Genomic DNA, 24061 nt, shown 5'->3' with positions numbered 1-24061 from the left:
TAGAGTTAATATTCACTCTGTTAACTATACTCGAAAGAAATTACCAAAAGAATTAGTTATTTTGCCTTACGTTTTTAACATTACGAAAAGCAATTGTTAATTTGCAGAAGACAAATCAGTCGTGCAAGACCCAGTTTTACTATTGTTTTGATTCTCTATCAATTTTATATCCTTTTTTTAGTTCACAATTTTGAATCAGAAAGCTCAACTTTGAAAAGGTAATAAAATAAATCAGTATAGTGAGTACATATAACGTTGATCCGGCTTTAAGATAGGATTTACTGATCAAGAGAGGAAAAAAATCTATCAAAAAAGTCATCAGAATATACAAAGTCTTGTAGATCCGGTTCACATGGATTCTATATATTTAGAAAACTGTATTTAAGCAGATGATATTCACAGTGAAACTACATGCAGGGTATGAAAGAACTTCAAAGAATTCAAAACGCCATGCTTTTTCAAACCAAGTGGATTGCTGGCTTGGCAGGGATTATTTGTAAGAATATTGTCTATAGAATTCATCATGAATTCATCTCTGTAGATTTCTTCGTGAATTTACTCAATTTCAATTTTCGATTTTTCAACTACCGTATATTCTTTAGTAACCCCATATTTAGGTCGAGGGGTTGTACCCTATTCATCTTAATGTCTAAATTCACTTACATAACCTTTAAATGTCTGAATCAACAATGATTTTTACCCAACTCCGAGAGGATTGATTATTTTGATATCAGCCTACGTTTGTATGGATTAACACGTAGATTACTATTTTCTTTATATACGGTGTTACGTGATTAGCAGAAAACTAGCGACTAATGTTTATGATGCACGTCATGGATGTTTAAATACAACATTTTAACACAAGATATAAGTGTATACATACCACTTGCACTTGCCGACAATACTGAAAAGAGAGAAAGAAGAAAAATCTGTGATTTAGCTGATCCAGTTATTAAAATTATCTTCAGCCGGCCTTGTTCATGACTTACCAATGCATAGCAATACCAGGCTTTGTTCTACGAGATGCATATCGTAACCAAATCGCCAAGTATGGCTTGCCGAGCTAATGAACTCGTTTTTCGTAACTGAGCCGTTGAATCTCTATCTCTTTTCCTCAAAAGTTGGTTCGGTTTATATTCTCTTATCCAAGAACTGTTTCCTCTCCAACAGGCGTCGATATCTGTCTTACTGATTATGCCGGCCTTTATAGCCATTCTTCTCTAGTTCTTTAATTATTTTCATTGGTCGCGGTGGAGAACAATAGTGAAGTGACGTATAAACACTCAAACAACATGCAGTATATAGTAATCAAACTTTGAAACACTTCATTGGTCATACAGATTGAACATAGTTAATGCTCCATTAACTATGACTTGACTGAAGCACAAAGACAAACAAGCAAGCCTGTAAATAAACTAGCATACTTGATTCATGACAAATGTCATGCCGAAAGAGAAAAAAGTCTCTGGGTGTATGTGACGTCATACTTCAATAGTCCCTTTTACAGTTCCCTGCCCCATTTTGAAAGGTGGCTGTGCCTTTGTATCGATGCGAGACGAACGGTGAGCTTGCAATGATAAAGACCTTTTTTAACACCTTGAACAATCATTCACATTTTTCTATCATTGCAAGCTCACCGTTCGTCTCGCTTCGAATTCGATGCAAAGGCACGGCTACCTTTCAAGATGGCGCAGGGAATTGTTAATTCAGTTTAATTTTGAAGCTCAAATCACTGTGCAATATGATTTTGCAAGAAACAGCATCCTTCGTAAAGTGTAAATAAAAGTAATAGGTCCTGTTTGACTCCAGTCTCCCTTGGCGGCATCATGTCAGAAACGTGGTATAGCTATACTTTCTACAAATGAGACAAACGAATATTATGTCGGGCTATAAGCTATAAGCAAACGACTTTTTCAAAGACTGATATTGGTCTTCGGAACATTGGAATAGTATTAGAAGGAGGATAGTTTTAGTTTCTACTTGCTTCCCACCCTGAAGCCACGTGGAGCTCGGTTTGGCGGGAACCTCTCCAAATACATGTCGGGTAATACGTGTTTGATAAATATCCATGATGCAGTGGGGTCAGTGTAAGGATGACAAGATGGCGGAAGCTTCGTTCCCTGTCTGGGTCGGTGGCTTGGCTTCCAACACCAACGAAGCTATGCTTAGGGACATATTTAGTAAATTTGGGTCAGTGAGTAATATAACAATTCTCAAGGATGATAGAGGCCAGTCAAAAAAGTGTGGTTTTGTTAGTTTTGGCTCGTACGAAGTGAGCGAGGCCGCAGCCATAGCCTTGGATGGCTGTCATGTTTTTGGTCAAATAATTGAAACGAAAGGGCCTTCTAAACTAAAAATATCTAGACAACCCCTTAGTCCTCCAAAACAGGAGAAAGATGATGAAAAGGTACTTTTGGACTGTAATTATTTCGTCGAGAAAAAGAAATGCCCCTTTAAAGCTGGTATGGTAAGTACATGTAGGACCAATTATTCTTATAGTGTATTAAATAATTATTACTATAAAGCATGCACTACTACCAAATAATCATCGATGACTGTTGTTTTTGTACTCAGTGTCCATATCGTCACTGCATGGGAGCTCAAGCAACAGAGACAGTCTGCGATAAGTGGCTTATTGACCAATGCAGAGATGTTGAGTGTAGTTACAGACATCCAGTGGTCAATATACTCAAGAATGATTCGAAAGGTAACTAAACATACAGATACAGATATCCCAAAATATTTTGTATATATGTAATGCATTGATCCTCATTTTGTAGAAAGTAAAAATGACGTTGCTGTGAAAGATCCCCAGTCTCGATGCCCTTCACATAATGCATTTAAATGCAATGGAGAATGTGGGTTTGAGGAATGTGATACACACTTCTTGGAAATGGAGGCAATGGAAGAACACATCAAGAGAGGAAGAGAACCTGTACCCTCTGGAGCCTGTTCAGGGGTTGGTAGACTTGATATAGACATGTTGTATACATCAAAACCCTACTGTCAGGGCTCAAAGTTAATTTTTAAACCTTCTAGCCAAAATATCAAAGTCACTAGGGATTGACCACAATAAATAACAAAAGTTACTTGATGCAGGTTTTAAACTTTTCAGTTCTTCACTTTCTAGACTGTGGTCATCATGCAAAACTTAGCTAGTTTTCCCCCCCAAACATTTTGCAAGTTGTAAGCGTTACTTTTGTGTCCTGACTGTATAGATTGTACAACAGCACCTAGGCTTATACTCATTGATGACATTGAAACTGTCGGTTGTACTATTTTTATTGTATCTAACTTAATGTTCATTGTTACTATTTCCCTTCTGTTTCAGTGTAAAGCAGTGTTTTTCAGTGAAGCAGAAAGAACTAAGCATTCATGCCTCAAATCAAAGCAGCAAGAAGCATTTATTCCATTGTACCATCCAAAACCTGTCAAACCATCCTGTTCATGTAGTTCTTCCAAAACCAGTACTGTTTGCACATGTACAGCTTGTGGTAGTAAATATGAACACTCCGGTGATAGTTTGAGTACATTTGAATATTCGCCAGAGGGTAAAGTGTATGGAGGACATAAATGTCCCAATTCTCCTTCTGTTAGAAATACTATTGATAGTAAGTTCAATGATTTGTCTTATTTTAGTTATTATATAATATACAAGTGATACACCTATGAGGCATTATCCATGATTAACACAGGGTTCGAAATTAAATTTTGAGCTAAGTGGTCCTTTGGATAACCATGTTCCAATTCTAAGGTGTCCAGAGCAAAACTTAGGAGTCCCACTTGGACGCTCTTTTGTAGAGCTTGAATGACAATGGTCAGCAGTTAGCTATAATGCAGAAGATGCAATCAAAATTGTCAGCAGTATTCAATAGCTTCCAACAAATGTGTTATCTTGAATTTTTGAAAGTTTATCAGTTGAAAAATGAACTTTCTAGGTTTTAAGCAGGAGAAATATAATTTAGAATTATATTCGGACTTTACGGACTCTTTTATTTTTTTCTAAAAGAAAACACCTTGGCAAAAACATAGGTCGTCAGAAGGACAACCACATTCCAAAATCTAGTCATCTGAATTTGCAAACTTTAGTCGTCCCTGACGACTGGACGACTGCTAATTTCGGACCCTGTAACAATACCTCTGACTCACAACAATAACAACCAATGGATTAACCAATGTTGTTAACTGTATTTAACATTATCAGGCAAACAGGAATTAGAACCCATTGGTGTATTTTGGGACATTGAGAACTGCCCTGTTCCTAAAGGAAAGTCTGCTGTAGACATTGTCAAGAAGTTAAGAGAAGTATTCTTTACAAGTAAAAGAGAAGCTGAATTCATGTGTGTATGTGATATTAGTAAAGAAAAGAAAGAGATCATTGAAGAACTAAACAAGTCTCAGGTAACATCAGAATTTATTGAATTAGACTTTCTCACTTTACACTTTCTTGAACTGTTTTTTAAATCAGTCTGTTGTACAGATCAGACATAAACCCTGTTATACTTTGTCTGTTAGTGTTTGCTGAATCAGTTTGTTGTACAGATCAGACATGAACCCTGTAACACTTTATTGTTCGTTTAATGTTTGTTGAATCAGTCCGTTGTACAGAACAGACATGAACCCTGTTACACTTTATTGTCTGTTAGTGTTTGTTGAATCAGTCTGTTGTACAGATCAGACATGAAACCTGTTACACTTTATTATCTGTTAGTGTTTGTTGAATCAGTCTGTTGTACAGATCAGACATGAATCCTGTTACACTTTATTGTCTGTTAGTGTTTGTTGAATCAGTCTGTTGTACAGATCAGACATGAACCCTGTTACACTTTATTGTCTGTTAGTGTTTGTTGAATCAGTCTGTCGTATAGATCAGACATGAACCCTGTTACACTTTATTGTCTGTTAGTGTTTGTTGAATCAGTCTGTTGTACAGATCAGACATGAAACCTGTTACACTTTATTGTCTGTTAGGAGTGTTTGTTGAATCAGTCTGTTGTACAGATCAGACATGAATCCTGTTACACTTTATTGTCTGTTAGTGTTTGTTGAATCAGTCTGTTGTACAGAACAGACATGAACCCTGTTACACTTTATTGTCTGTTAGTGTTTGTTGAATCAGTCTGTTGTACAGAACAGACATGAACCCTGTTACACTTTATTGTCTGTTAGTGTTTGTTGAATCAGTCTGTTGTACAGATCAGACATGAACCCTGTTACACTTTATTGTCTGTTAGTGTTTGTTGAATTAGTCTGTCTTACAGATCACGTATGAACGTTGAATCAGTCTCTCGTACAGATCACACGTCAATGCTGTTAAACTTTATTGTCTTCTGCTAGGTAACTGTTGTGCACATCAATGCAACTTCCAAAAATGCTGCTGATGATAAGTTGCGACAAAGTCTACGCAGGTTTGCCCAGTCCTACCCACCTCCAGCAACAGTTGTGCTAGTATCTGGTGATATCAACTTTGCAGCAGAGTTGTCTGACTTGCGTCACAGACACAACTTGACCGTTATCTGTCTTCACAATGCTCAGGCTCATTCTGCTTTATTGGCTTGTGCTCATCAAGCTGAGAGATTTGATTTGTTTACTAATGACTTGCATCCAGTTAAAATACAAGCAAAGGTACCTTTAAGTTATAGACATTGCATGTTTTTAATGATTAATAATCTTATAGATATGATGATATGATTTTTTAAGGATGTCAGCATTACAAGTGCAGAGCTTAGTATTTTAAATCTTCCTGTTGGAAAAGATGTCACACAAATCAAAACAAGGCTTCACAAGTTATCAGATAACTGTGGAGGAAAGGTGACAAGTGTAACAGGCCGTACTGCTGTTATGAAGTTTCCTAATCAACAAAGTGCTGCAAGGTAGGTATTAAATATCAACACTTGACCCAGGTTTGATTTCCAGATTTGGTGTCTTGTGAATAAAATTTTTATGTGGTTCTCTCCTGTTTTTTGAGAGGTTTTTCTCTGAATTTTTCCCTTTATAGAACTACTTTAAGCTGATGTTACACAGGATTTTCACAACAACCATTTTTCATGATACGACTCGTCAATTTTTAATACATTACACAAGTCAACTTTTCGTGTAACGTTTGTTCGAAAATCAACATGTTACACAGGAAAAATTGTTGTTGCAAATTGTCCAGCGTGACATCAGCTTAATGATCACCACAGGTTTGTTAGCCACTTGGTAGTAAGTGCTATCTTTACGGAAAAAAAACAACAAAAAACAAATGATTTTCTTTATGATTTTCAGAGCAAAAAAGCGCTTAGACAAAGAGGATGTTTTTGGTTCACTGATTGAAGTGAATCACACAGTGTCTAAGACAAGCTTAACTTCAAGCCCATTAAGAACAAAGAATAAGTTGCCCTCTGAAAAAATAGAGAAGCTAGATATGATGGGAGAGGTACCTGATGGAGTTACCAGGAGTATACCAGGCTCAAAGAAAGAAAAAAGGAAAACTACAGACCCATTAGTGCATTCAACACAATCATCTTTGATAAGAGACAAGCTTATACCACAGATGGATAGACATCATCAGTATTGTCAAAATGGACAGCTTGAAGAAGACCTTGAAGAAATTTTGTGTACTCCATCTAATATAAAAAACAATCCTTCTGTTACTTGCGTCTCTACATCAGGAACACAATCACTAACAATTAACCCATCGTGTAACTATGGAGCAATGTGGCAAAACCCTTTTTACCATGGTGTTGTGAATCTACCCTGCTCACAGATCCACACACAAGGGATTGGATACCCACTACCTTTACCAGTTATTGGACCACAACACATTACTGCCTCATGGTTGGCCAATCTGCATAACATGACAGTGTTGGAGCAACAGAAGGGAGGTGTTGATATTATGGTGAACAACCTAGATGAAAATGTCAGTAATAAAGAACTGAAGAAAAAGTTAGCATCTGTCTTTAGAGAGCACTGCAAGGTGAGATTCCTTACCATGAAATACCTTACATTGTACAAACAAGGGGGAAGGAATAGTGGCCGACAATCAGAATGTTGGACTATTTTTACACTGCAGCTCAATTTGATATCTTTAATATGTCTGGCTTTAAACATTTTTACAGGGTTACCTCTGATAAAACTGGTCATAAAATACCTTTTTTGATTTCTTGTTGACAAAATGGACATGTTGCGCAATAGTAACCAGGAGTCTTTGGGACCTTACCCAAGAGACCTTAGCTGGCTTCTGCTATAGGGTTCCAGTTTACAGTCCGGTCAATTAGCATGTGCCAGCTGTCAATAAAATAAATAAAATGAATCTTTTTTATTTATACACGGTATGCATTTAAGCTAGAAGCTTGTGGGGCCGTGTATCTTCCATACATACTCCTTACTACATTAGAATATTCTATACACACAACTCTCAACTCACATGTTGATTTTTACGGAGGGAGGAAACAGGCGACCACAGGGCTGGAACCAGCGACCTGTTGGACTCACAGCGGTGAAAGACGACGTGTTAGCTGCGAACGCCACCTATGCTACCCTATAATCGATCAATCAATCAATGTCAGCATGTTGCTAAATGATGAAGAGAGGGCAGAGCTAGCTGATCATGTGATGTAATTAAATGGCTACTGTATGCATTCTCTTTTTTGTTGACTTCTGTAATTCAATATAGCCGAACTAGAAATATTGATTTCCTGTTATTGTTAACAAGAATTAATAGCTAGATGATAAGGACTTCTAATAAGCAAGGATTTCTAAGAATTTTCAAACTTGATGGAAAATAGATTATTTTGATTTATGCTTCGATTCAGATATTCAAAGCAGTATTTTCTGTAATCAAAGATCAGTTCCAAGGGATAAGTTAGTCATGTTAAAGGGCAATGTGCCTGATCAATGGCTTCGACTTTTAAATTATTTTGCAAGGTTACCTGATATTTGAAAGGTATTTTGGTTCTGAAAGCTACTACAAATAAATAACAGGTACATATAAGTTTATTTGGGTTCTGATTTTATAGAGAGTAATAAATTGACGAAAATAGATGTCTAAAATGTGGCATCATCCACTGTTTTTAATATGCGTTTGTCATTCTAAACCGACTGCATGGATGGCGCAAATGAATGAATTATAATATAATTATGTCATTTCCCATGTGCCAATTCGGTCTCAGCTTTTATGTTCTATGTTTCTGAACCTGACAACAATTCTTCAATTGAGTGTATACCCAAATATATGTACATACAGATATACAATTGCCTTTTTTGTCTTTTCAGGTATATTCTGTTGTTGTACAAGCTGATGAAGGGTTAGCACTCTGTGCATTTGTTAAGGTTCCTAAACTCACTGATGCCCAGATTGCTGTTTCCAAGGTCAACAACCAAAAGATGTTTGGAACATTTATAAAAGCATCAATAGTAACTGAGAAAGAGAAGGAACTGTATTTCATGTCATGTGAAGTTATTTCTGTGTTGAAAGAAGCACCTTTAAAGTGGATGCCGTTAAACAAGTTTCTTGGTGTGTTTTATGAAAGGTGCTCTCATCCATTTGATATGGGTGTGCTAATGATGATTCCTGATCTAGTAACTGTTGTAGGCAAGCCAGGTACTGAGGCTATTGTTTTATCTACTGCTGCCATAAGTTCTGTTAAAGTTCTTGTAGACCCTTTAACATTCACAAAGGAAGTGCACATTCTCTTGAAACATCACAAAGGCAACTTGATTTTGGCTAATTTTGCTGCATCATATTGGTTGAAATATGGCAAAGAAATAGAAGTAGGGGACTCTGGGTTGCTTCTGCCAGATGCTCTACGAGCTGTTCCCAACGTTTGTATTGAAAGAGATGTGTCTGGTAAAGATGTGGTGACCTGGGCAAAACAAGGAATAGTTAATGGTAAGTTAGCATCTACATTTGTGTAAGAACATAATACATTCTAACGTTCGTTTTAATGGATTTGCACTAGGTGGAGTCCTTGACAAGCTTGTAGAACTATCACTTGAACTTGAGGAGCTTCTTAAAGCACAGCAGCAATTCCGACTACCACTAAGTCACTTAATATCTGCCTATCAAAAGTGGTTTAACAGGAAGTCACCTTTTGATCCTGTTAACTATGGATTTTTGTCTGTAAAAGATTTGCTTGAAGCTTTACCAACTGTTGTTAAGGTGTGTTTTATGATAAACTGCAAGCAGTCCAACTTTTCCCTCAGACTTAGTAAAGATGAGTTTTTAAAATACTAAGTTTTAGAATTCCTGTGGACACTTTGAGATAGTAGTTAAGTAGGTGGGGTGCAAGGAGAGGAAAAGCAGGGTTAGCCCCCACTCCCCATGGTACTAATGCAGAGCTAGCCCCCACTCCCCATGGTACTAATGCAGGGCTAGCCCCCGCTCCCCATGGTACTAATGCGGGGCTAGCCCCCACTCCCCATGCTACTAATGCGGGGCTAGCCCCCACTCCCCATGCTGCTAATGCAGGGCTAGCCACCACTCCCCATGGTACTAATGCAGGGGTAGCCCCCACTCCCCATGGTACTTATGCAGGGCTACCCCCCACTCCCCATGGTACTAATGCAGGGTTAGCCCCCACTCCCCATGGTAATAATGCAGGGAAGTAAACCCTACTCATTTAGTTAGGAGGGAAAGGAGGGACTGTTAAAGTCTAGTTTTGTGATGTTACATACAGTTTATTGATCCCTGTTTAGTGGGCAGGGGATTATATTTGAGGACTCTATATGGGCCATGTTCTTTGTACTGAGTACTATATAAGGAAGCACTGGTGCTACTACTGTGACAGTCATACCACAGCTAAATTACAATAGCGCTGCGCAATGCTTCTAAAAATAGCTTAAAGTTTCGGACAAACATTACATTCTGTTTAACCGCTATGAGGATTTTACGATGCGATTTTATTATTTTTACTTAAAGTTACAATAATAACCAGTGTTAACTAAGATCAACTGTGATCGGCTGTGAAAATTATCTGCTGAAAGTAAACTTGTAAGTTTGTTTGTCCCAATTTCGCCTTTGTCTTCGTTTTTATGACGTCACAGTTGTGCTGTGCTATTATAGTAGATAGATTACTGTTTAATACTGTAGAGGGAATATGTACCTTGATACGGTGTGCCCCAGTGGAGTGGACTAAATAGTTGTTTTGGTATTGACTTCAGATGGAAGAGGAAGGACTAGATAGATATGTGACACTCACACCTAACCTCAAGATCAAAGCCTTTAAGGAAGAAGTTAAGATTCTACTAGAGTCACATCCTAACTGCTGTCTTTCCTTGGATACTTTCATGACTTCCTACCAAAGCTGTTTTGGTCATAAATGTAGAATAGCTGATTATGGATTTGAGAATCTGATAGACCTAATTAGAAGTGTATCAGATGTTGCTAAGGTAGGTAGAAGATTCCAAAAGAATATTCTGATATCTGTGCAATTTGTTTTATTGCTGTGATGTGCTATATTCTTGTGTTGCAGTTGTCCAATCATGGGGTAAAGATAATGGTCGACCTCATTAGAAAAGGTAAAGCCATGGTTTTATAAAGTCTAAATATAAAATCTGTTTTTTTCTTATTTGTTTTACTAAGACAGACAACTAATATCCGTAACATAACAGTATTGTTAGAATCTTTTTTACACAGTGTTTAAGTTTCCTTTTTATTCACTTGTTGTATTTAACACACCAATGCTAGTCATCAGGTTATATTGATAATATCAAAAGAACTACATGTACATGTATATGATTGTTACCTTGCATCTTTTTGTCCCTATAGATGATACTGAAGTGGCTGACTTTCAAAATACTTTTAAAACTGTGTCTCATGAGGTAATTGAGTTATTGGCCTGTGAGAATATGCAACTCCATGTGTCTATGGTGATGAACAAGTATCATGAACACTTTGGCAAGAATTTGAGAATCAGTGAATGTGGGTTCACAAGACTGGAAGACCTACTTCGACATGTTTCTGGTGTACAGGTTGGTTGCATATACACTGTATCTATATATCATACATATCACCATTCCCTGCTAGCAGAGTCTCTCTTCTCTTTCTCTCCCTTCTTTCAGACGGGGAGGAAGGAGACTCTGCCGATGCAGAGCGTTTCCTTTGATACACCGCCGTCCACGATCCTGGACGAACGAAACCAGTTTTAAAACTGGTTTTTAACTGAGTACATGTTGTGCTCATGAGCAAATGTAACACACCATCGCGCCAAACGTTGTTTGACAAGAGCGGCTGTCAAAATCATGACAGCGTTGCTAAGTTACACCACACATGCGTGACAAAAATAACGACTTACATCGGCAGAGTCTATTTTTCTCACAACCAAAACAAAAGGAAAATAGGCTCTGCTAGCAGGGAAATATCACCGTAGCTATCTTATTGTTTTTCCAGGTGAATAATATTGGTGGTGAAATGTATGCAAGTCTAGAAGATGCGACTATTGAAAGAAATATTGTTGATTTAGTTAGTATACAAGATGGTGGTTTTGTAGCAGTGAGCCAACTACCATCCCTTTATCAGAAGCATTTTAACAAACAATTCACGCTTACGTCAGACCAATTAACAAACATAGTGAAGAATTCTAACAAGAAGTTGCAGGTAAAACATGTGAAAGAAGTATTTCTGTGGTTTTTAAACTAGGCTGGAGAGTTAAAATGAATGATGTGTTCTTGTTTGCTTGTAGATCATTGGTGTGGAAAATGATAAAATCATATGCTGTAATCAAAGATCAGAAAAGGGTTGGTGAATTATCAAACAATTGGGCAAATTATCTTTTTAACATCTTGACACATCATGGACGCTGGTTGGTTCAATTAAAGTATCAGGGTACCCCAAAATTGCTCAAAAGTATCAATTTTTACATTTTTACATTTTGCGATAAAATATATAATATATGATTTTCTTCCAAAAAAATTTCGATAGTGATTTTTAATAGCAAGTAATTAAAAAAATGGTTTGTGTCAACAAAGGCGCTTCCGCTCAGTCAGAAACATTTTTGCGTTTTTCTCGGAAGTGATTTTGCGTTCAGTTACCCGTACATTTTGAGTCCGATGTCAAAGGGAATTTAACAGATTTAACTGAAATTTTGAGGAAGTCATCTTGGATAGTTGTTCTTCAAAAGTGTGTCTCCAATTTTTGATTTTTTGCTTATTTCTAAAATTATTGTGGATTTTGGCTCGGATACAGCTGATATAGCAGCATCATAACTTTAGGAGCATATAAAAAAGCAACGGGGCAATTAATCAAAAATCGGAGAGTGATGTCTTGTGATCTTGGAAAGATAATAAGCATTGGTTTCCAATCATTACTGGCTGTCATCGAACTCCGTGAAGATACCACGGTGAAAATTTGAATAATTTGCTCTAACTTAAAAGGATAAATGTATTTTACAAAAAGGAAAAAAAGGAATAGTTTCTACATTTATTCAGCTTTCAGAAAATGTATACTTTGTTGAGGTTTTGATTAAAAGGTTTTGCGCTATTAAGAGTTGAAAGTACACTGGTTGCTAGGGGTACCCTGATACCTTATTAATTGAGCATTTGACTTTCATGCAGGAGGTCATGGTTGAAGTCCCTTACAGAACCAATGTTTTAGTATCTACATTTTAAAGAATTTAATGTTGCAATGTTTTATGGTTAATCAAATCACTAATAAACTTGTTTTATGATTTAGAACAACAGAGTCATGCTCTGAAGAAGTTAGCAACAGATCTTCAAAGCCTTTTAATAAGATTTCCTGGAGCTCGTGTTTCAAGATTAGCTCTTGCTGATATTTACAGTCATCACAGAGGACATGTAATCAAACCACAAAGATGGGGGTGCTCAAATCTGGATTCATTACTATTGGCTCTGTCAGACAGCATTGAGGTAAGATGCAAGAACCCAAAATGCTGTAATCATTAGCATATGCAGCTATGAATATTGAGTATATTTAGTCTGCTTATTCTCTGTCATCTCATAAACCAATTGTGGCTTGGCCATTGTATTCTAACCACAGGCATTCAGATCTCAGAGCCAGCTTGTACTAAAAAAGGTGGTCTCCTGCTCCTAATGACATGCAGCATGCAACGAAACATCATCTATAGTTTTTTGAAATAGCTGTTAGTAATTTGACCTGTTTTTCTGTACATTGGAGACATTTGAATAGTCGGGATACTTTTACGTACAAGAAATGCTTGATAAAATACAGTAGTATGGATAAACCTCAAACAAAGAATATTGCAGTTTTTCCTTCATATTTTAAACTTTACCTCTGTCATTTAATAAACAGCTAATTAAATAGATTTGTGAAAGTTATCATCTTACCACTACATACTGTTAAACTTTAGGTAATTGGAAGTGGAGATTTTGCAGCAGTATGTTTAAAGCAAGAATACGTGTTGCGATGTCTTGCTCGTGATTTAGTCAGTCTGCTGAGTGCAAAAACGGGCAAAAGTATCCTTATATCAAATCTACCTAAGGTGTACGAGAAACACTTTGGACATGCACTTTGTCTGGAGCATTATGGTTTTACCAATCTGTTGGATGTATTCAACTACATGTGTTCTGTTATCAAGGTCAGTTAATATTAATGATGATGATGATTTGTACTCATTTAGATGATAATTTGGCATGTTTTAGAGATTTTAAAATCAAAGTGAATAGAATTTCAAAGCCTCAGATAAATTTTGGTTTTGCAAAAATACTCTGTCTACAAGCATAATTTTGCATTTTATTCAATGACATAAAGGATAAGGAGTTAGGGCCACCTCCCAGCCATGAGTGGGGATGTCTTGGTATGAACGACATCTCAATGCAGAATCCAAGCCTGCTGTTACCCTACACCATAGGAAATACACATGTAGATTAAACATGCAGTGTATGATAGCAAGTGGGAAAGTAATACCTACAAATATACAACAGCTTTCCTGCATATTGATTGGCTGTATTTTCAATGGTGTGGGATAAATAGTAATAAGCAATGGGTCACTTATGTTGTAGCGTCATTTACTACCACTACAAGAATTCTTTGCACATTTTCTTTTGTTAGCAACGATTGTCTTACTATTCTCAAGGAAATACAAATAATTTAATAAGAAAGTAAATTTGCAAAGCATTTTAGTAGTGGTAATAAAATGACAATAATAATAATAATAATAATGATAATAAATCCTTTATTGAATAATAAACTGACATGTGATAAGAATATTTTTATAATTATAAAACAATAAAAAAAGAGAGATTATGAATATAAAATAACGAATATAAAATAACAAATATATGTACAAATTACTTATTTTATCGATGAAAACATACTTGTAAAATAAATTAATAGCTCAAAACACGAGTCCAGCTCTTCACACTGATATAATACTATATTAAGACTATACATTTATTATTATTAATAATAATAATAATAATAATAATAATAATAATAATAATAGTAATAGTAATAAGCTGAAGAAAGGATTGAAAAAAATAATGAACTTAACCAGCCTAGACTTAGTCCGCTGGTCAATGTAAACATGATATATACAGACAAATAAAACTTGCCATAATAGTAATAATAATAATAATAATAATAATAATAATAATAATAATAATAATAATAATAATAAATTATGATTTATATAGCAAAAAAGTAAAGAATCAAACTTTTAGCTCATGGCAATATAACAGTATAATACTAGTGCACAGAATGAGTGAGAGATCATCTGTAAATGTACAGGGAGCACTTTTAGCAAATATCTAATCGTTGATCATTATTTGAAATATTTTTTCCTAATGGTAATGAGGTGGGTGATGAACTAATTTATTGAATATTTGTTATTGGTTTAGGTAAATGGTGATGGAAAAAAAAGAATTTCTCTTACTTATCTTCAGTCATTCGCCATTGAAGCAAAGAAACTTCTGACTCATTATGAAGGTTGTATCTCCCTCAACCGGTTCGCTCCATGTTTTCAACAACTCTTCAACAGACCACTTAAAGCAGCAGATTATGGTTATTCACGGCTGTCAGAAGTCATAATGGCAATACCACATGTGACTGAGTTGCGTGGCAAAGGTGCTGATAAAATGGTGGTATTACTAAAGAACACAGATGTACTGCTAGAATGCATTGGTTAGTTGTGTCATGTTGGTTGATATATATTACAAAATAGAGAAATCGTTGATCAGAATTAACATCATGTCAGTATGGTGTCTACCTTATTGATGTCAGCCATGAAGGGAGCAGCAACCCTGATCTTGCATTTGGGCCATTTTTGTAGCATGCAGTTTTTGTGTTCAGCGGGCATCACCTACTATGTTCAATCCATATTTCTGCTCAACACATGCATCAAGAGTTCTGCGCTATTGCTCTAAGCTCTTGAATGCTTAATGAAAATCGTGCTTGGTAAGAAAAATATAATTAAAGATAATTATTTAAAAAATTATTTTTACAACCCATGATCCTACTTTATGACCCTCAGAGCATGTGCTTAGAGCAATAGAGTGGAACTATGGATCGATCTATGGATGCATGTGTATAGACTGTTTGTTTATCAATGAAGCAAGCAAGTCATTTTAAGCTAAAACTTGTCAACTTATTAATTTTTTCAAAGATTTATTTATTTATTATTTATCTCGGAAATGATTTAACAACATTTTTACGGTAAAAGTAAAGCTATTTTATTAGCCTTTTTGACCCTTTTGTGGACATTGGCAACGATAAATTTATTGTGTCCTTGTCGAGCATAATTGACTTTATTTGGATGTTTTTATCAATTTGTACTACAAAAATCAGTGTTGTCCCTGAATGAAGTTAGTATTATATATTAAATACCAGCCTACTTTTGACCCGCATAACCTCTTTGTTTACCTTCCTATTGCTAAGCCATCTATTATGTATGCTTATATATTTACAAACAATAGATAACCACTTTCTTTTTCTATTGTAAGTGTTCAGTTTCTTATATATGATTGTAAGAGACAGCTATACTTGTTGTCAGTACCATTGTGGTCAGCTACACTATGACAAAAAAATCATATTTAGAGACAGGCATTAGATAAACAATATGCAGGGAACATAAATATCCAGTTATTACTTAGAATAGAATAGAATAGAATACCTTTATTTAAACATGATAAAATTTAAAGCTAAAAGCTTGTGGGGTCGTGCATAAAATAAATTAAATAAATAAAATATAATATAAGTATGAATCTGTAAAAATATAGCTAATTAACTTAGATAACTTTAAATATCTTATATATAATTCTCACACACATTCACATACACAAACTGCGCAAGCTATTAGACCCGCCAGGGGCAGAAAACACAGACAAATGCGGTGAACACCGTGTCAATAGGCATTCACCTCATCTGAACAGCACCCGCCACCCATAGCGAGTCCAACAGCCCGCGCAGTTACATTCACTCCATAATAAAAATAATGTTACATATATACAAAGTCCTTTTTTCTAAAGCGAGACGTCGAGGCAGTAGAGTCAAAATTGAAATTTATAAAATAGTCCTTGGCACTGAGCTGTACTTTGATGTCCTTAAAATTTGAATGTGTTACCTTATCAATATTACAAATTATTAGATTCCATAGAACTGAGCCTCGATACACCAATGAGTCCTTTAAAAATCTGCTTTCAAACCTTGGAATTGCGAGAGTTTCATTTCCGCGTAAAGAATATTTACTATTGCGCTTTATAAAAATACTTTCTGATAAAGATTCTGGTAGACTACGATTGCTTGCTTTATGAAAAATCTTAAATATTTCTAATTTATAATCTAACTTAATTGTTGTCCATTTGTCAAATGCAAGTACATCAGATGACGCCATATCTTTGGGTAAATTGAAGATAATCCTAGCTGCCCTACAATGTAATCTCTCAATGGAATTGAAAATTTCTGAACTTGTTGCCTACTCAGAGCACTTTACTTGCAATATGCAACAGCTGATTTATATTATTGTTTGCTTTCTAGGACCTAAAGCAACAAATGGGTTGAATGCCCAAGGATTTGAAACATTTGAGAGCAACGAGGTATCTGATACAGAATCTGTCATTGTCGAAGGTATTTTTTTTAAATGTTCCACTTATAAATTCTAATTCAATCTTGAAAGGGGGTAGCTGAGAGAGTCTGGATGAAAATTACCTTGACATGTAAATCAAGTTACCCTATCAAATGTAGTGTAGTTTTAAATGCTTTGGTAGCAGATTTAGACAACCAAGACATTTTAATAAATAAAATGCTGTGTTTTGGGTTTTTGTAGAAGAGATTGAAGAGAATGTTGAAGGATGTTCTTCTCAGAAGACCAGTGTGGAAGGTTAGTATTTTCAAGATCTTAGTAACTCCTGTCTTACAAGATTATTGATAGACTTGCTCTGCAGTAGCTGTTGCCACTCATAAAAAAGTACCAAGCATCACATGTGTCAAAAATTCCATTCTTCTCATCACTGTTTGTTGCCAGTTCCTCAACCATCTAAAACAATCACATATTATTATGCTGATGGAAGCTTGGGTCAAGCCTAGGTCAAGACATCCAATTTTTTAACCAGGAGAAAGAAGAAAATGGCATGCTTTAAATTTCTAGATACATTGGTCTTATGACATGAAGATGGAACTCTTTCTACTAATATGTATAGTAAGAAGACCCATACAGATCGATATTTGTTATTCAACTGAAACCATCCATTACAACGGTCCATTACAACATAGAAAATACGTAGTTAGCACTATCTTTTATGTTAATTCTTTATGCCAGAATAGTTTAAATGTTTCTCACAATAATTGTATCGCTTTAAGCCCACCCCCATTCCATTCCTAAAGAACTATACTTGTACGTTGTAGATCTGATAGTTCTAAGTGGTAATGATGAAGTGATAAAAGCAAAAGACTGGCTTATGGCTCCTGTTCCTAATACTGTACCTGAACCACAACTCTATCCTCAGCTTCAGCACCACAGAGATCTTATATCCTTTACAGAATTCGATTCAGGGCTTTGCCTAGCAGGACTTGACCAATCTACCTCAAGTGAGGGTACCTTATCAGAACAGAATCCATCCTTTATGTTTCCTTGTCAAACGGCAAGGGGTCAACAGGAGGCCTTGAGTCCTGGTCTACGACAACTGTCAGATGTTGAAGCAGAAATGTTAAACACACCTGTTGTGAATACAGCCGTCTTAAAGCAGGAAGTGAACAAGCCATGTAAAAAGACAGCAAGAGCAAAACCAAAAAATAAGTCTAAGAAATTGGCCAATCCCATAAAACTGGCAGTTAATTTTTCCATATCAGACAACAAATAAAATAATCAAGCTTTATTTTGATTAAGCAGGAACAACAATTGAGTAGGATGGGTAGATATTTGTGACCCTCAGCATAAATGCTTCACTCGTTTGTATAAGTATCCCATCTATTACATGCACACAAGAAAGCCTTAGAATGTGTGCTTGGCGCAGTTATGCTAAGGATCTGTAACGATTGTGGTTTAACCAAATAAGTAGTATACTCCTATTTCAGTAGTTGTCATCGCCAAAGGGGATAGGCAATAGGTCATCATGACATGGAAATGGTTTCATTAAACACAAAGAACATTGAATCAGTCTCAACACTAGGGGTTATGTTCTTGATGAGAACAAGAAGCAGAAACCCAAGTCATTCCAGATATTCTTGGATCTTGAAATGACCTACTCACCTATCGCGTTTTGCCCCCTTTGGCAATGACAACATTTATTAAAATACTAGGTCCATGTATTCTTGAAATGTCATCTTGCTAAATGCTCTCTGATAGGCTCAAAACTGTGCTTCAAAGAATAGAGTGTAGTGATGACACAGCTGGTAATAAAACACTTTTAGTAATACTCCAAATTCTCTGTTGCTCAGGGTTGGCCTTGATTTTAAATGGAATTGTTTTGAATGTTTATGTATTCCAGTGAAGGTCAGTGGAATTTGCATGTGTTTTTGAAGCTGTACATTCTTTAAAATTTTATGAAATTTCTGAATTTGTTGATGCTGAAATAAGGCTAACCCTGAGTATGTAATTGAGTCTAGGAACAGGTATTATTGATATGAAAAGGTTATTAATTTTATCTATTTTTCTTGTTAAAATAGACCCATTTACCTTGGCACAATGTTTTCCCAAATCAGACCACCTGTCATTCCCTAGAGTATTATTTCCTTGTTCGACGGTTGCACATAAGAAGTCACATTAATATGGATACAACTCAAACAAAAACTTATTCTCAACACAATCACTTGTGGTCAGAAATGTGTAAACATGATACAACCAGATAAAATGTATGTTAGGGTCGTTTAAAAGTCCTTTCTTTTTTTTTTTTTTTGAGGGAGCTGGGGGTTGGGAATACTCGTTCAGGTCTTGAAGTCTTGTTGAAGTCTATTATTAGAGGCACTTTTTGTGAAGTTAAGTTTGATGCCTATATTTTGTGTTTCATTTCCATTTAGTTGAACCTTGAAAGAAATACAAAGTATGGTGTTTTTGCATGTTGTTATTGTTGCACCATATTGATAAATAATATATATATATTATAAACTGGGTGTGTAGTTGTACGTGTATTTTGGTAGTGTTCCATTGGTGAAAGATTGTGATTTATGGTTGTGTTGATTGGTTTTTTCATTACCTGCAAATTAATAAGAGAGTTTTGTTAAATGTTCTATAAATTTTGTTGAGAATGATGACATATGGTCATCAAACCTCCAATACTTTTGTCTCTAATTTTTCTTTGAATAAAATGTTCATTTTAAATTTATAAATAAAAATGAAATATTTAGGCTTGTGTTGTGTTGACTTAAATCTTGGAAAATCTGCCAGTACATCATTATAAAATTTACTAAGAATGTATATTTATTATTTATTTTTATTTAAAGATTTACCCTAAGGTAGGTGCTAAATACAATAGGACACTTAAGTCCCCTACAAGGCACTAACACACTAATCCATCCCCAAAATTAAAAAGCAAAAAAACTAAATCCTAGACCAGCCCAAGGGAAAAACCCATTAAATGCAAAACTCAAGGCGAAGCTAATAAAAAAATATAGAATATAATATATTAGCAACTAAAAGAACGCATAACTTTCATAGATTGTACAACCACAACCCGGTTAGCTCAGTTGGTAAGAGCGTCAGTCTGTTGTGCAGAAGGTAGTGGTTCAAGCCTCGGCCGGACCAATACTAAGGGTCTTAAAATAACTGAGTAGAAGGTGCTGTCTTTGTAATCACATCTGCAAATGGTTAGACCTTCAAGTCTTCTCGGACAAGGACTTAAAACCGTAGGCCCTGTCTCCCAACCCTTCCTAACCTACAGTAAATGGGGGACACAAAAGAACCTGTTGAATTATTCGTGTAAGAGTAGGGGATTGTCACCTGGTTCAACAGCCTATCCCAATTTGGAGGCATAACACTAAGGTACTAATAAATCACTCATGATTGTAAGCTGCACGGCTGCTAATAGCACTTTAACATGCAGCCTGTAAAGTCCTCCACTGCAATGTAAAGCACATTGAGACTGTGATAATGCGCTTTATAAGAACCCCATTATTATTTATTTATTATTATGCTCTCTCCTTATCCAGTTGCTTGTGCTAGGTTATGTGCTAGTTACATTCTTTCAATCTATTATTAATAAACATGGGTAACTAAGAATTTTGTTTTTTATTGAACCTGATGGTGACAATGATGACTGGTGGTAGTGGATAATGTTGGTATTGGTTGTCATTGTAATTATGATGATAACAGTGAGCTATGTGGTTGATAATGGTTGTCATGGTAATGTTGATGAGCGATGGCAGTCGATAATGGTGGTAGTGGTTGTCATGGTAATGATGATGATGATGACAAATTATGGTGACCAATGGTGGTGGATAATGATGGTAGTGGTATTTATTTTTTAATTTAGCTTTGCCAATATTATGTGCCAATTACAGTGGTCCCTCACATATATATCAACGGTTAAGTAAAGTAAGCTATAAACAAAGTTTTTTTACCCTTCCTTATATTTCTCTTGTTGGAGAGAAAAAAGTCAGTGGTAGCAGGATGGAGTGCTCTGCAAGCCACAGGCAGTGCTGCTTTTCAGACAGATGGACTTCAATGTTCGAGGATCGTCGTGGTCACTGGTGGTAGTGGTATTGTGAAAAAATACTGTGAGCGTTTAAGGAATCATATTTATACTGATCCAATTAGACAGGTTTTTCAATCTGGTCCATTCTGATTACCACAACCCGACAAAGGAGTGGTAACTACACAGGAAGCCCATGCAAGCTTTGATAACTAATAAATAATGATGAAATGTAATATTTACTCACATGAAGTCTTAGTGGTTTGAAATCACTACTAAAGGACAAGGACGAAGTAAGCAACAATTCATGTGAGTAAATATTACCTTTCATTGTTATTTTTTTCGTTAAGTTTTCATTCAGTTCTCAAAGCTTGTATGAGCTTTCTGTGGTTATGATCGACTTACGGTTTGTTTTCTACATGGTATCCCTGTGGTGTCCCACGATGGTGTGTGGGCTTTGTCAAAAACGTAAACACACAAGATGGCGGAAGAAGACTCGGAAAAGCATGGCTAAAAAAACCTACCTTTTGTAGTGACAATCGACACCCAACTGTTGTTCAGAATTATTGTTTGAATAACTTTAGTTAAAAGTTATTATTGATATATATATTTCGGGATACCTGTGTCGCGCCGCTGACACTTATGATCAGCGGTCTTGCTCTCCAAGCCGCCATGTTTAGTTGACTCGTGTAAGCATGAGGTTTATGCTGATTAAAGCCTTACAACACGGCAATTGTCTTATGTTACTTCACTACAATTTAATCAGCATAAACCATGGATAAAGTTCTACGGCCTGAGAGATTCCATGCAGATCCAAGCTCGGCTGGAGCATCAAAATCGTGGATTCACTGGCGTCGAACTTTCGAAAACTTTCTCGCCGTTTTGACTGAAGAAGGCCTCGATAAATTTAGAGTTCTTACAAATTTTATCTCGCCTACAGTGTTCGAATATGTGGAAGAATGTACCGACTATGAGTCTGCGATCGAAACTCTTCAGAATATTTATGTTAAACCGACCAACGAAATCTACGCGAGACACCTACTGGCTACTAGACGTCAGCAGACGGGTGAAAGCCTGGACGAGTATCTACAGGCTCTGAAAACTCTCAGCAAGGAATGTAACTTCCAACCAGTCAACGCTACCAAGTATTGTGAGGAATACATACGGGATGCCTTCATTTCGGGATTGCATTCTAACCAGATCCGTCAAAGGTTGCTAGAAAACAAAACCTTGGATTTGAAAACCATGTTTGACCAAGCCAGGGCACTCGACTCTGCTATGCGCAGCTCAGAAAGTTATTTTGCCCCTCAACCTGTCACTGCTGTAGCAGCAGCACCAGAAATAGTCCCTCAGAATCCAACTCAAGTCGACTCCCCTCAGTCAGGTTCCACACTCGCAGCGACTGATCCAACGTGTTTCTTCTGTGCAAATTCTAGACACCCTCGTTCTAAGTGTCCGGCTAGAGATGCAACTTGCAATAAATGCCAAAAGAAGGGACACTTTGCTAAAGCCTGTCGAGGAAAAGCCTCTAAACCCAGCGAAGTTTCAGCTGCTCTCTGGTCACCTACTCTTGCCACTGTAGGAACTCCTCCAGCTCTTAAAAGGTCAACTGCTACTGTTGTTGTCAACAAGGACTGGAGAGTGCAAGCACTCTTCGATAGTGGTAGCAGTGAGAGCTACATACATCCAAGCCTAGTTGAAGTAGCAGCTATCTCTGTTAACCCTGCGATCAGCCAGGTCTCCATGGCAACGTCCTCGTTAAGCACAAAGACCCAGGGCTCTTGTTCTGTAACTATTAACTACCAAGGACAAACTTATAAGGACTTTCGTCTGTCAATTATGCCAGGACTATGCTCGGATCTGATTTTAGGACTCGATTTCCAGTCTCAACATGATAGTGTCACGTTCAAGTATGGTGGGACAAAACCACCGCTGTCTGTATGCAGTCTCACCACACTGAACATTGAGCCACCATCGCCATTTGCAAACCTCACGGCTGACTGCCATCCGATCGCTACGAGGTCTCGGCGATACAGCAAGGATGACCTGACCTTCATTGGCCATGAAGTAGATCGGCTGCTTAAGGAAGGCATTATTGAGCCAAGCCAGTCCCCTTGGCGGGCCCAAGTAGTTGTCACAAAAGATGAGAACCACAAGAAGCGCCTGGCGATTGATTACTCGCAAACAATCAATCGATTCACCCAGCTTGATGCATTTCCCCTGCCACGGATCAGCGATATAGTCAACGAAATAGCTCAGTACAAGGTCTTCAGTACCCTTGACCTCCAAAGTGCATACCATCAAATACCCCTAAAAGAAGATGACAAGCTTTACACTGCCTTTGAAGCTAAAGGAGGACTTTATCAGTTCACTCGGCTTCCTTTCGGTGTAACCAATGGCGTAGCGTGCTTCCAAAGAGAGATGGTAACGTTTGTTGAAGATAATCACCTCAAAGCTGTTTTTCCATATATCGACAACATAACCATCTGTGGAAGAGACCAAGTTGACCATGATGCCAATTTAAAGGCATTCCAAGAAGCTGCTCAAAAGGCCAACCTTAAGTTCAACGACAGCAAAAGCGTCTTCTCTACTCAACGATTGCCATTACTGGGGTACGTCATCGAAAATGGTTGTATTAGTCCAGACCCCGAAAGGTTAAGGCCACTACTAGAGCTTCCTCTGCCACAAAACTCAAAGTCTCTTAATAAATGTCTGGGACTCTTCTCCTACTATTCTCAATGGGTTCCTAACTTCTCTGACAGGATTAAACCCATTACAAGCTGCAAATCATTTCCCCTATCCTCTGAGGCAGAACGAGCATTTGAAGAGATAAAGAGTATCATCGCCAAAGCTGCTGTCTCCGCCATAGACGAGAGTGTTCCATTTGAGGTGGAGACCGACGCTTCTGATGTGGCCATAGCTGCTACCCTCAACCAAAAGGGCAGGCCGGTAGCCTTTTTCTCACGCACACTTCAAGGTAGTGAACTGAAACACTCAGCTGTAGAGAAAGAGGCGCAGGCAATAGTTGAGTCAGTTAGACACT

The 24061-nt window shown here is 36.9% G+C and overlaps 1 protein-coding gene across 1 annotated transcript; it reads left to right on the top strand.

Moving 5' to 3' along the window:
- The first annotated feature begins 1754 nt into the window (after positions 1–1754).
- Positions 1755–19734, top strand: LOC116290002 (meiosis regulator and mRNA stability factor 1). Its single transcript, XM_031696969.2, has 21 exons — positions 1755–2467; positions 2575–2707; positions 2781–2959; positions 3332–3611; positions 4205–4401; positions 5338–5625; positions 5701–5873; positions 6268–6958; positions 8257–8872; positions 8943–9142; positions 10144–10371; positions 10455–10500; positions 10751–10953; positions 11372–11578; positions 11664–11718; positions 12653–12846; positions 13308–13535; positions 14797–15079; positions 16931–17020; positions 17220–17273; positions 17798–19734. Exons 1-21 carry the CDS (start codon positions 2069–2071, stop codon positions 18250–18252), a joined length of 5199 nt encoding a protein of 1732 aa, XP_031552829.2. The 5' UTR covers positions 1755–2068; the 3' UTR covers positions 18253–19734.
- The last annotated feature ends 4327 nt before the right edge of the window (positions 19735–24061 follow it).

This window comes from Actinia tenebrosa, unplaced genomic scaffold (genome assembly GCF_029948245.1).
Source record: "Actinia tenebrosa isolate PJP-AT-01 unplaced genomic scaffold, QUT_ActTen_1.0 PGA_scaffold1__47_contigs__length_23844297, whole genome shotgun sequence".
In the NCBI taxonomy this organism is placed as follows: Eukaryota; Metazoa; Cnidaria; class Anthozoa; order Actiniaria; family Actiniidae; genus Actinia; species Actinia tenebrosa.
This window is presented reverse-complemented; position numbering and strand designations above follow the sequence as displayed.

Bases quoted from the DNA above. Each gene is read 5' to 3' on its own strand.
- LOC116290002 (XM_031696969.2), top strand. From the start codon at position 2,069: ATGATGCAGTGGGGTCAGTGTAAGGATGACAAGATGGCGGAAGCTTCG. The intron at 3,612-4,204 runs GTAAGTTCAATG...TAACATTATCAG, and splicing joins TGTTAGAAATACTATTGATA to GCAAACAGGAATTAGAACCC. The intron at 6,959-8,256 runs GTGAGATTCCTT...TTGTCTTTTCAG, and splicing joins TCTTTAGAGAGCACTGCAAG to GTATATTCTGTTGTTGTACA.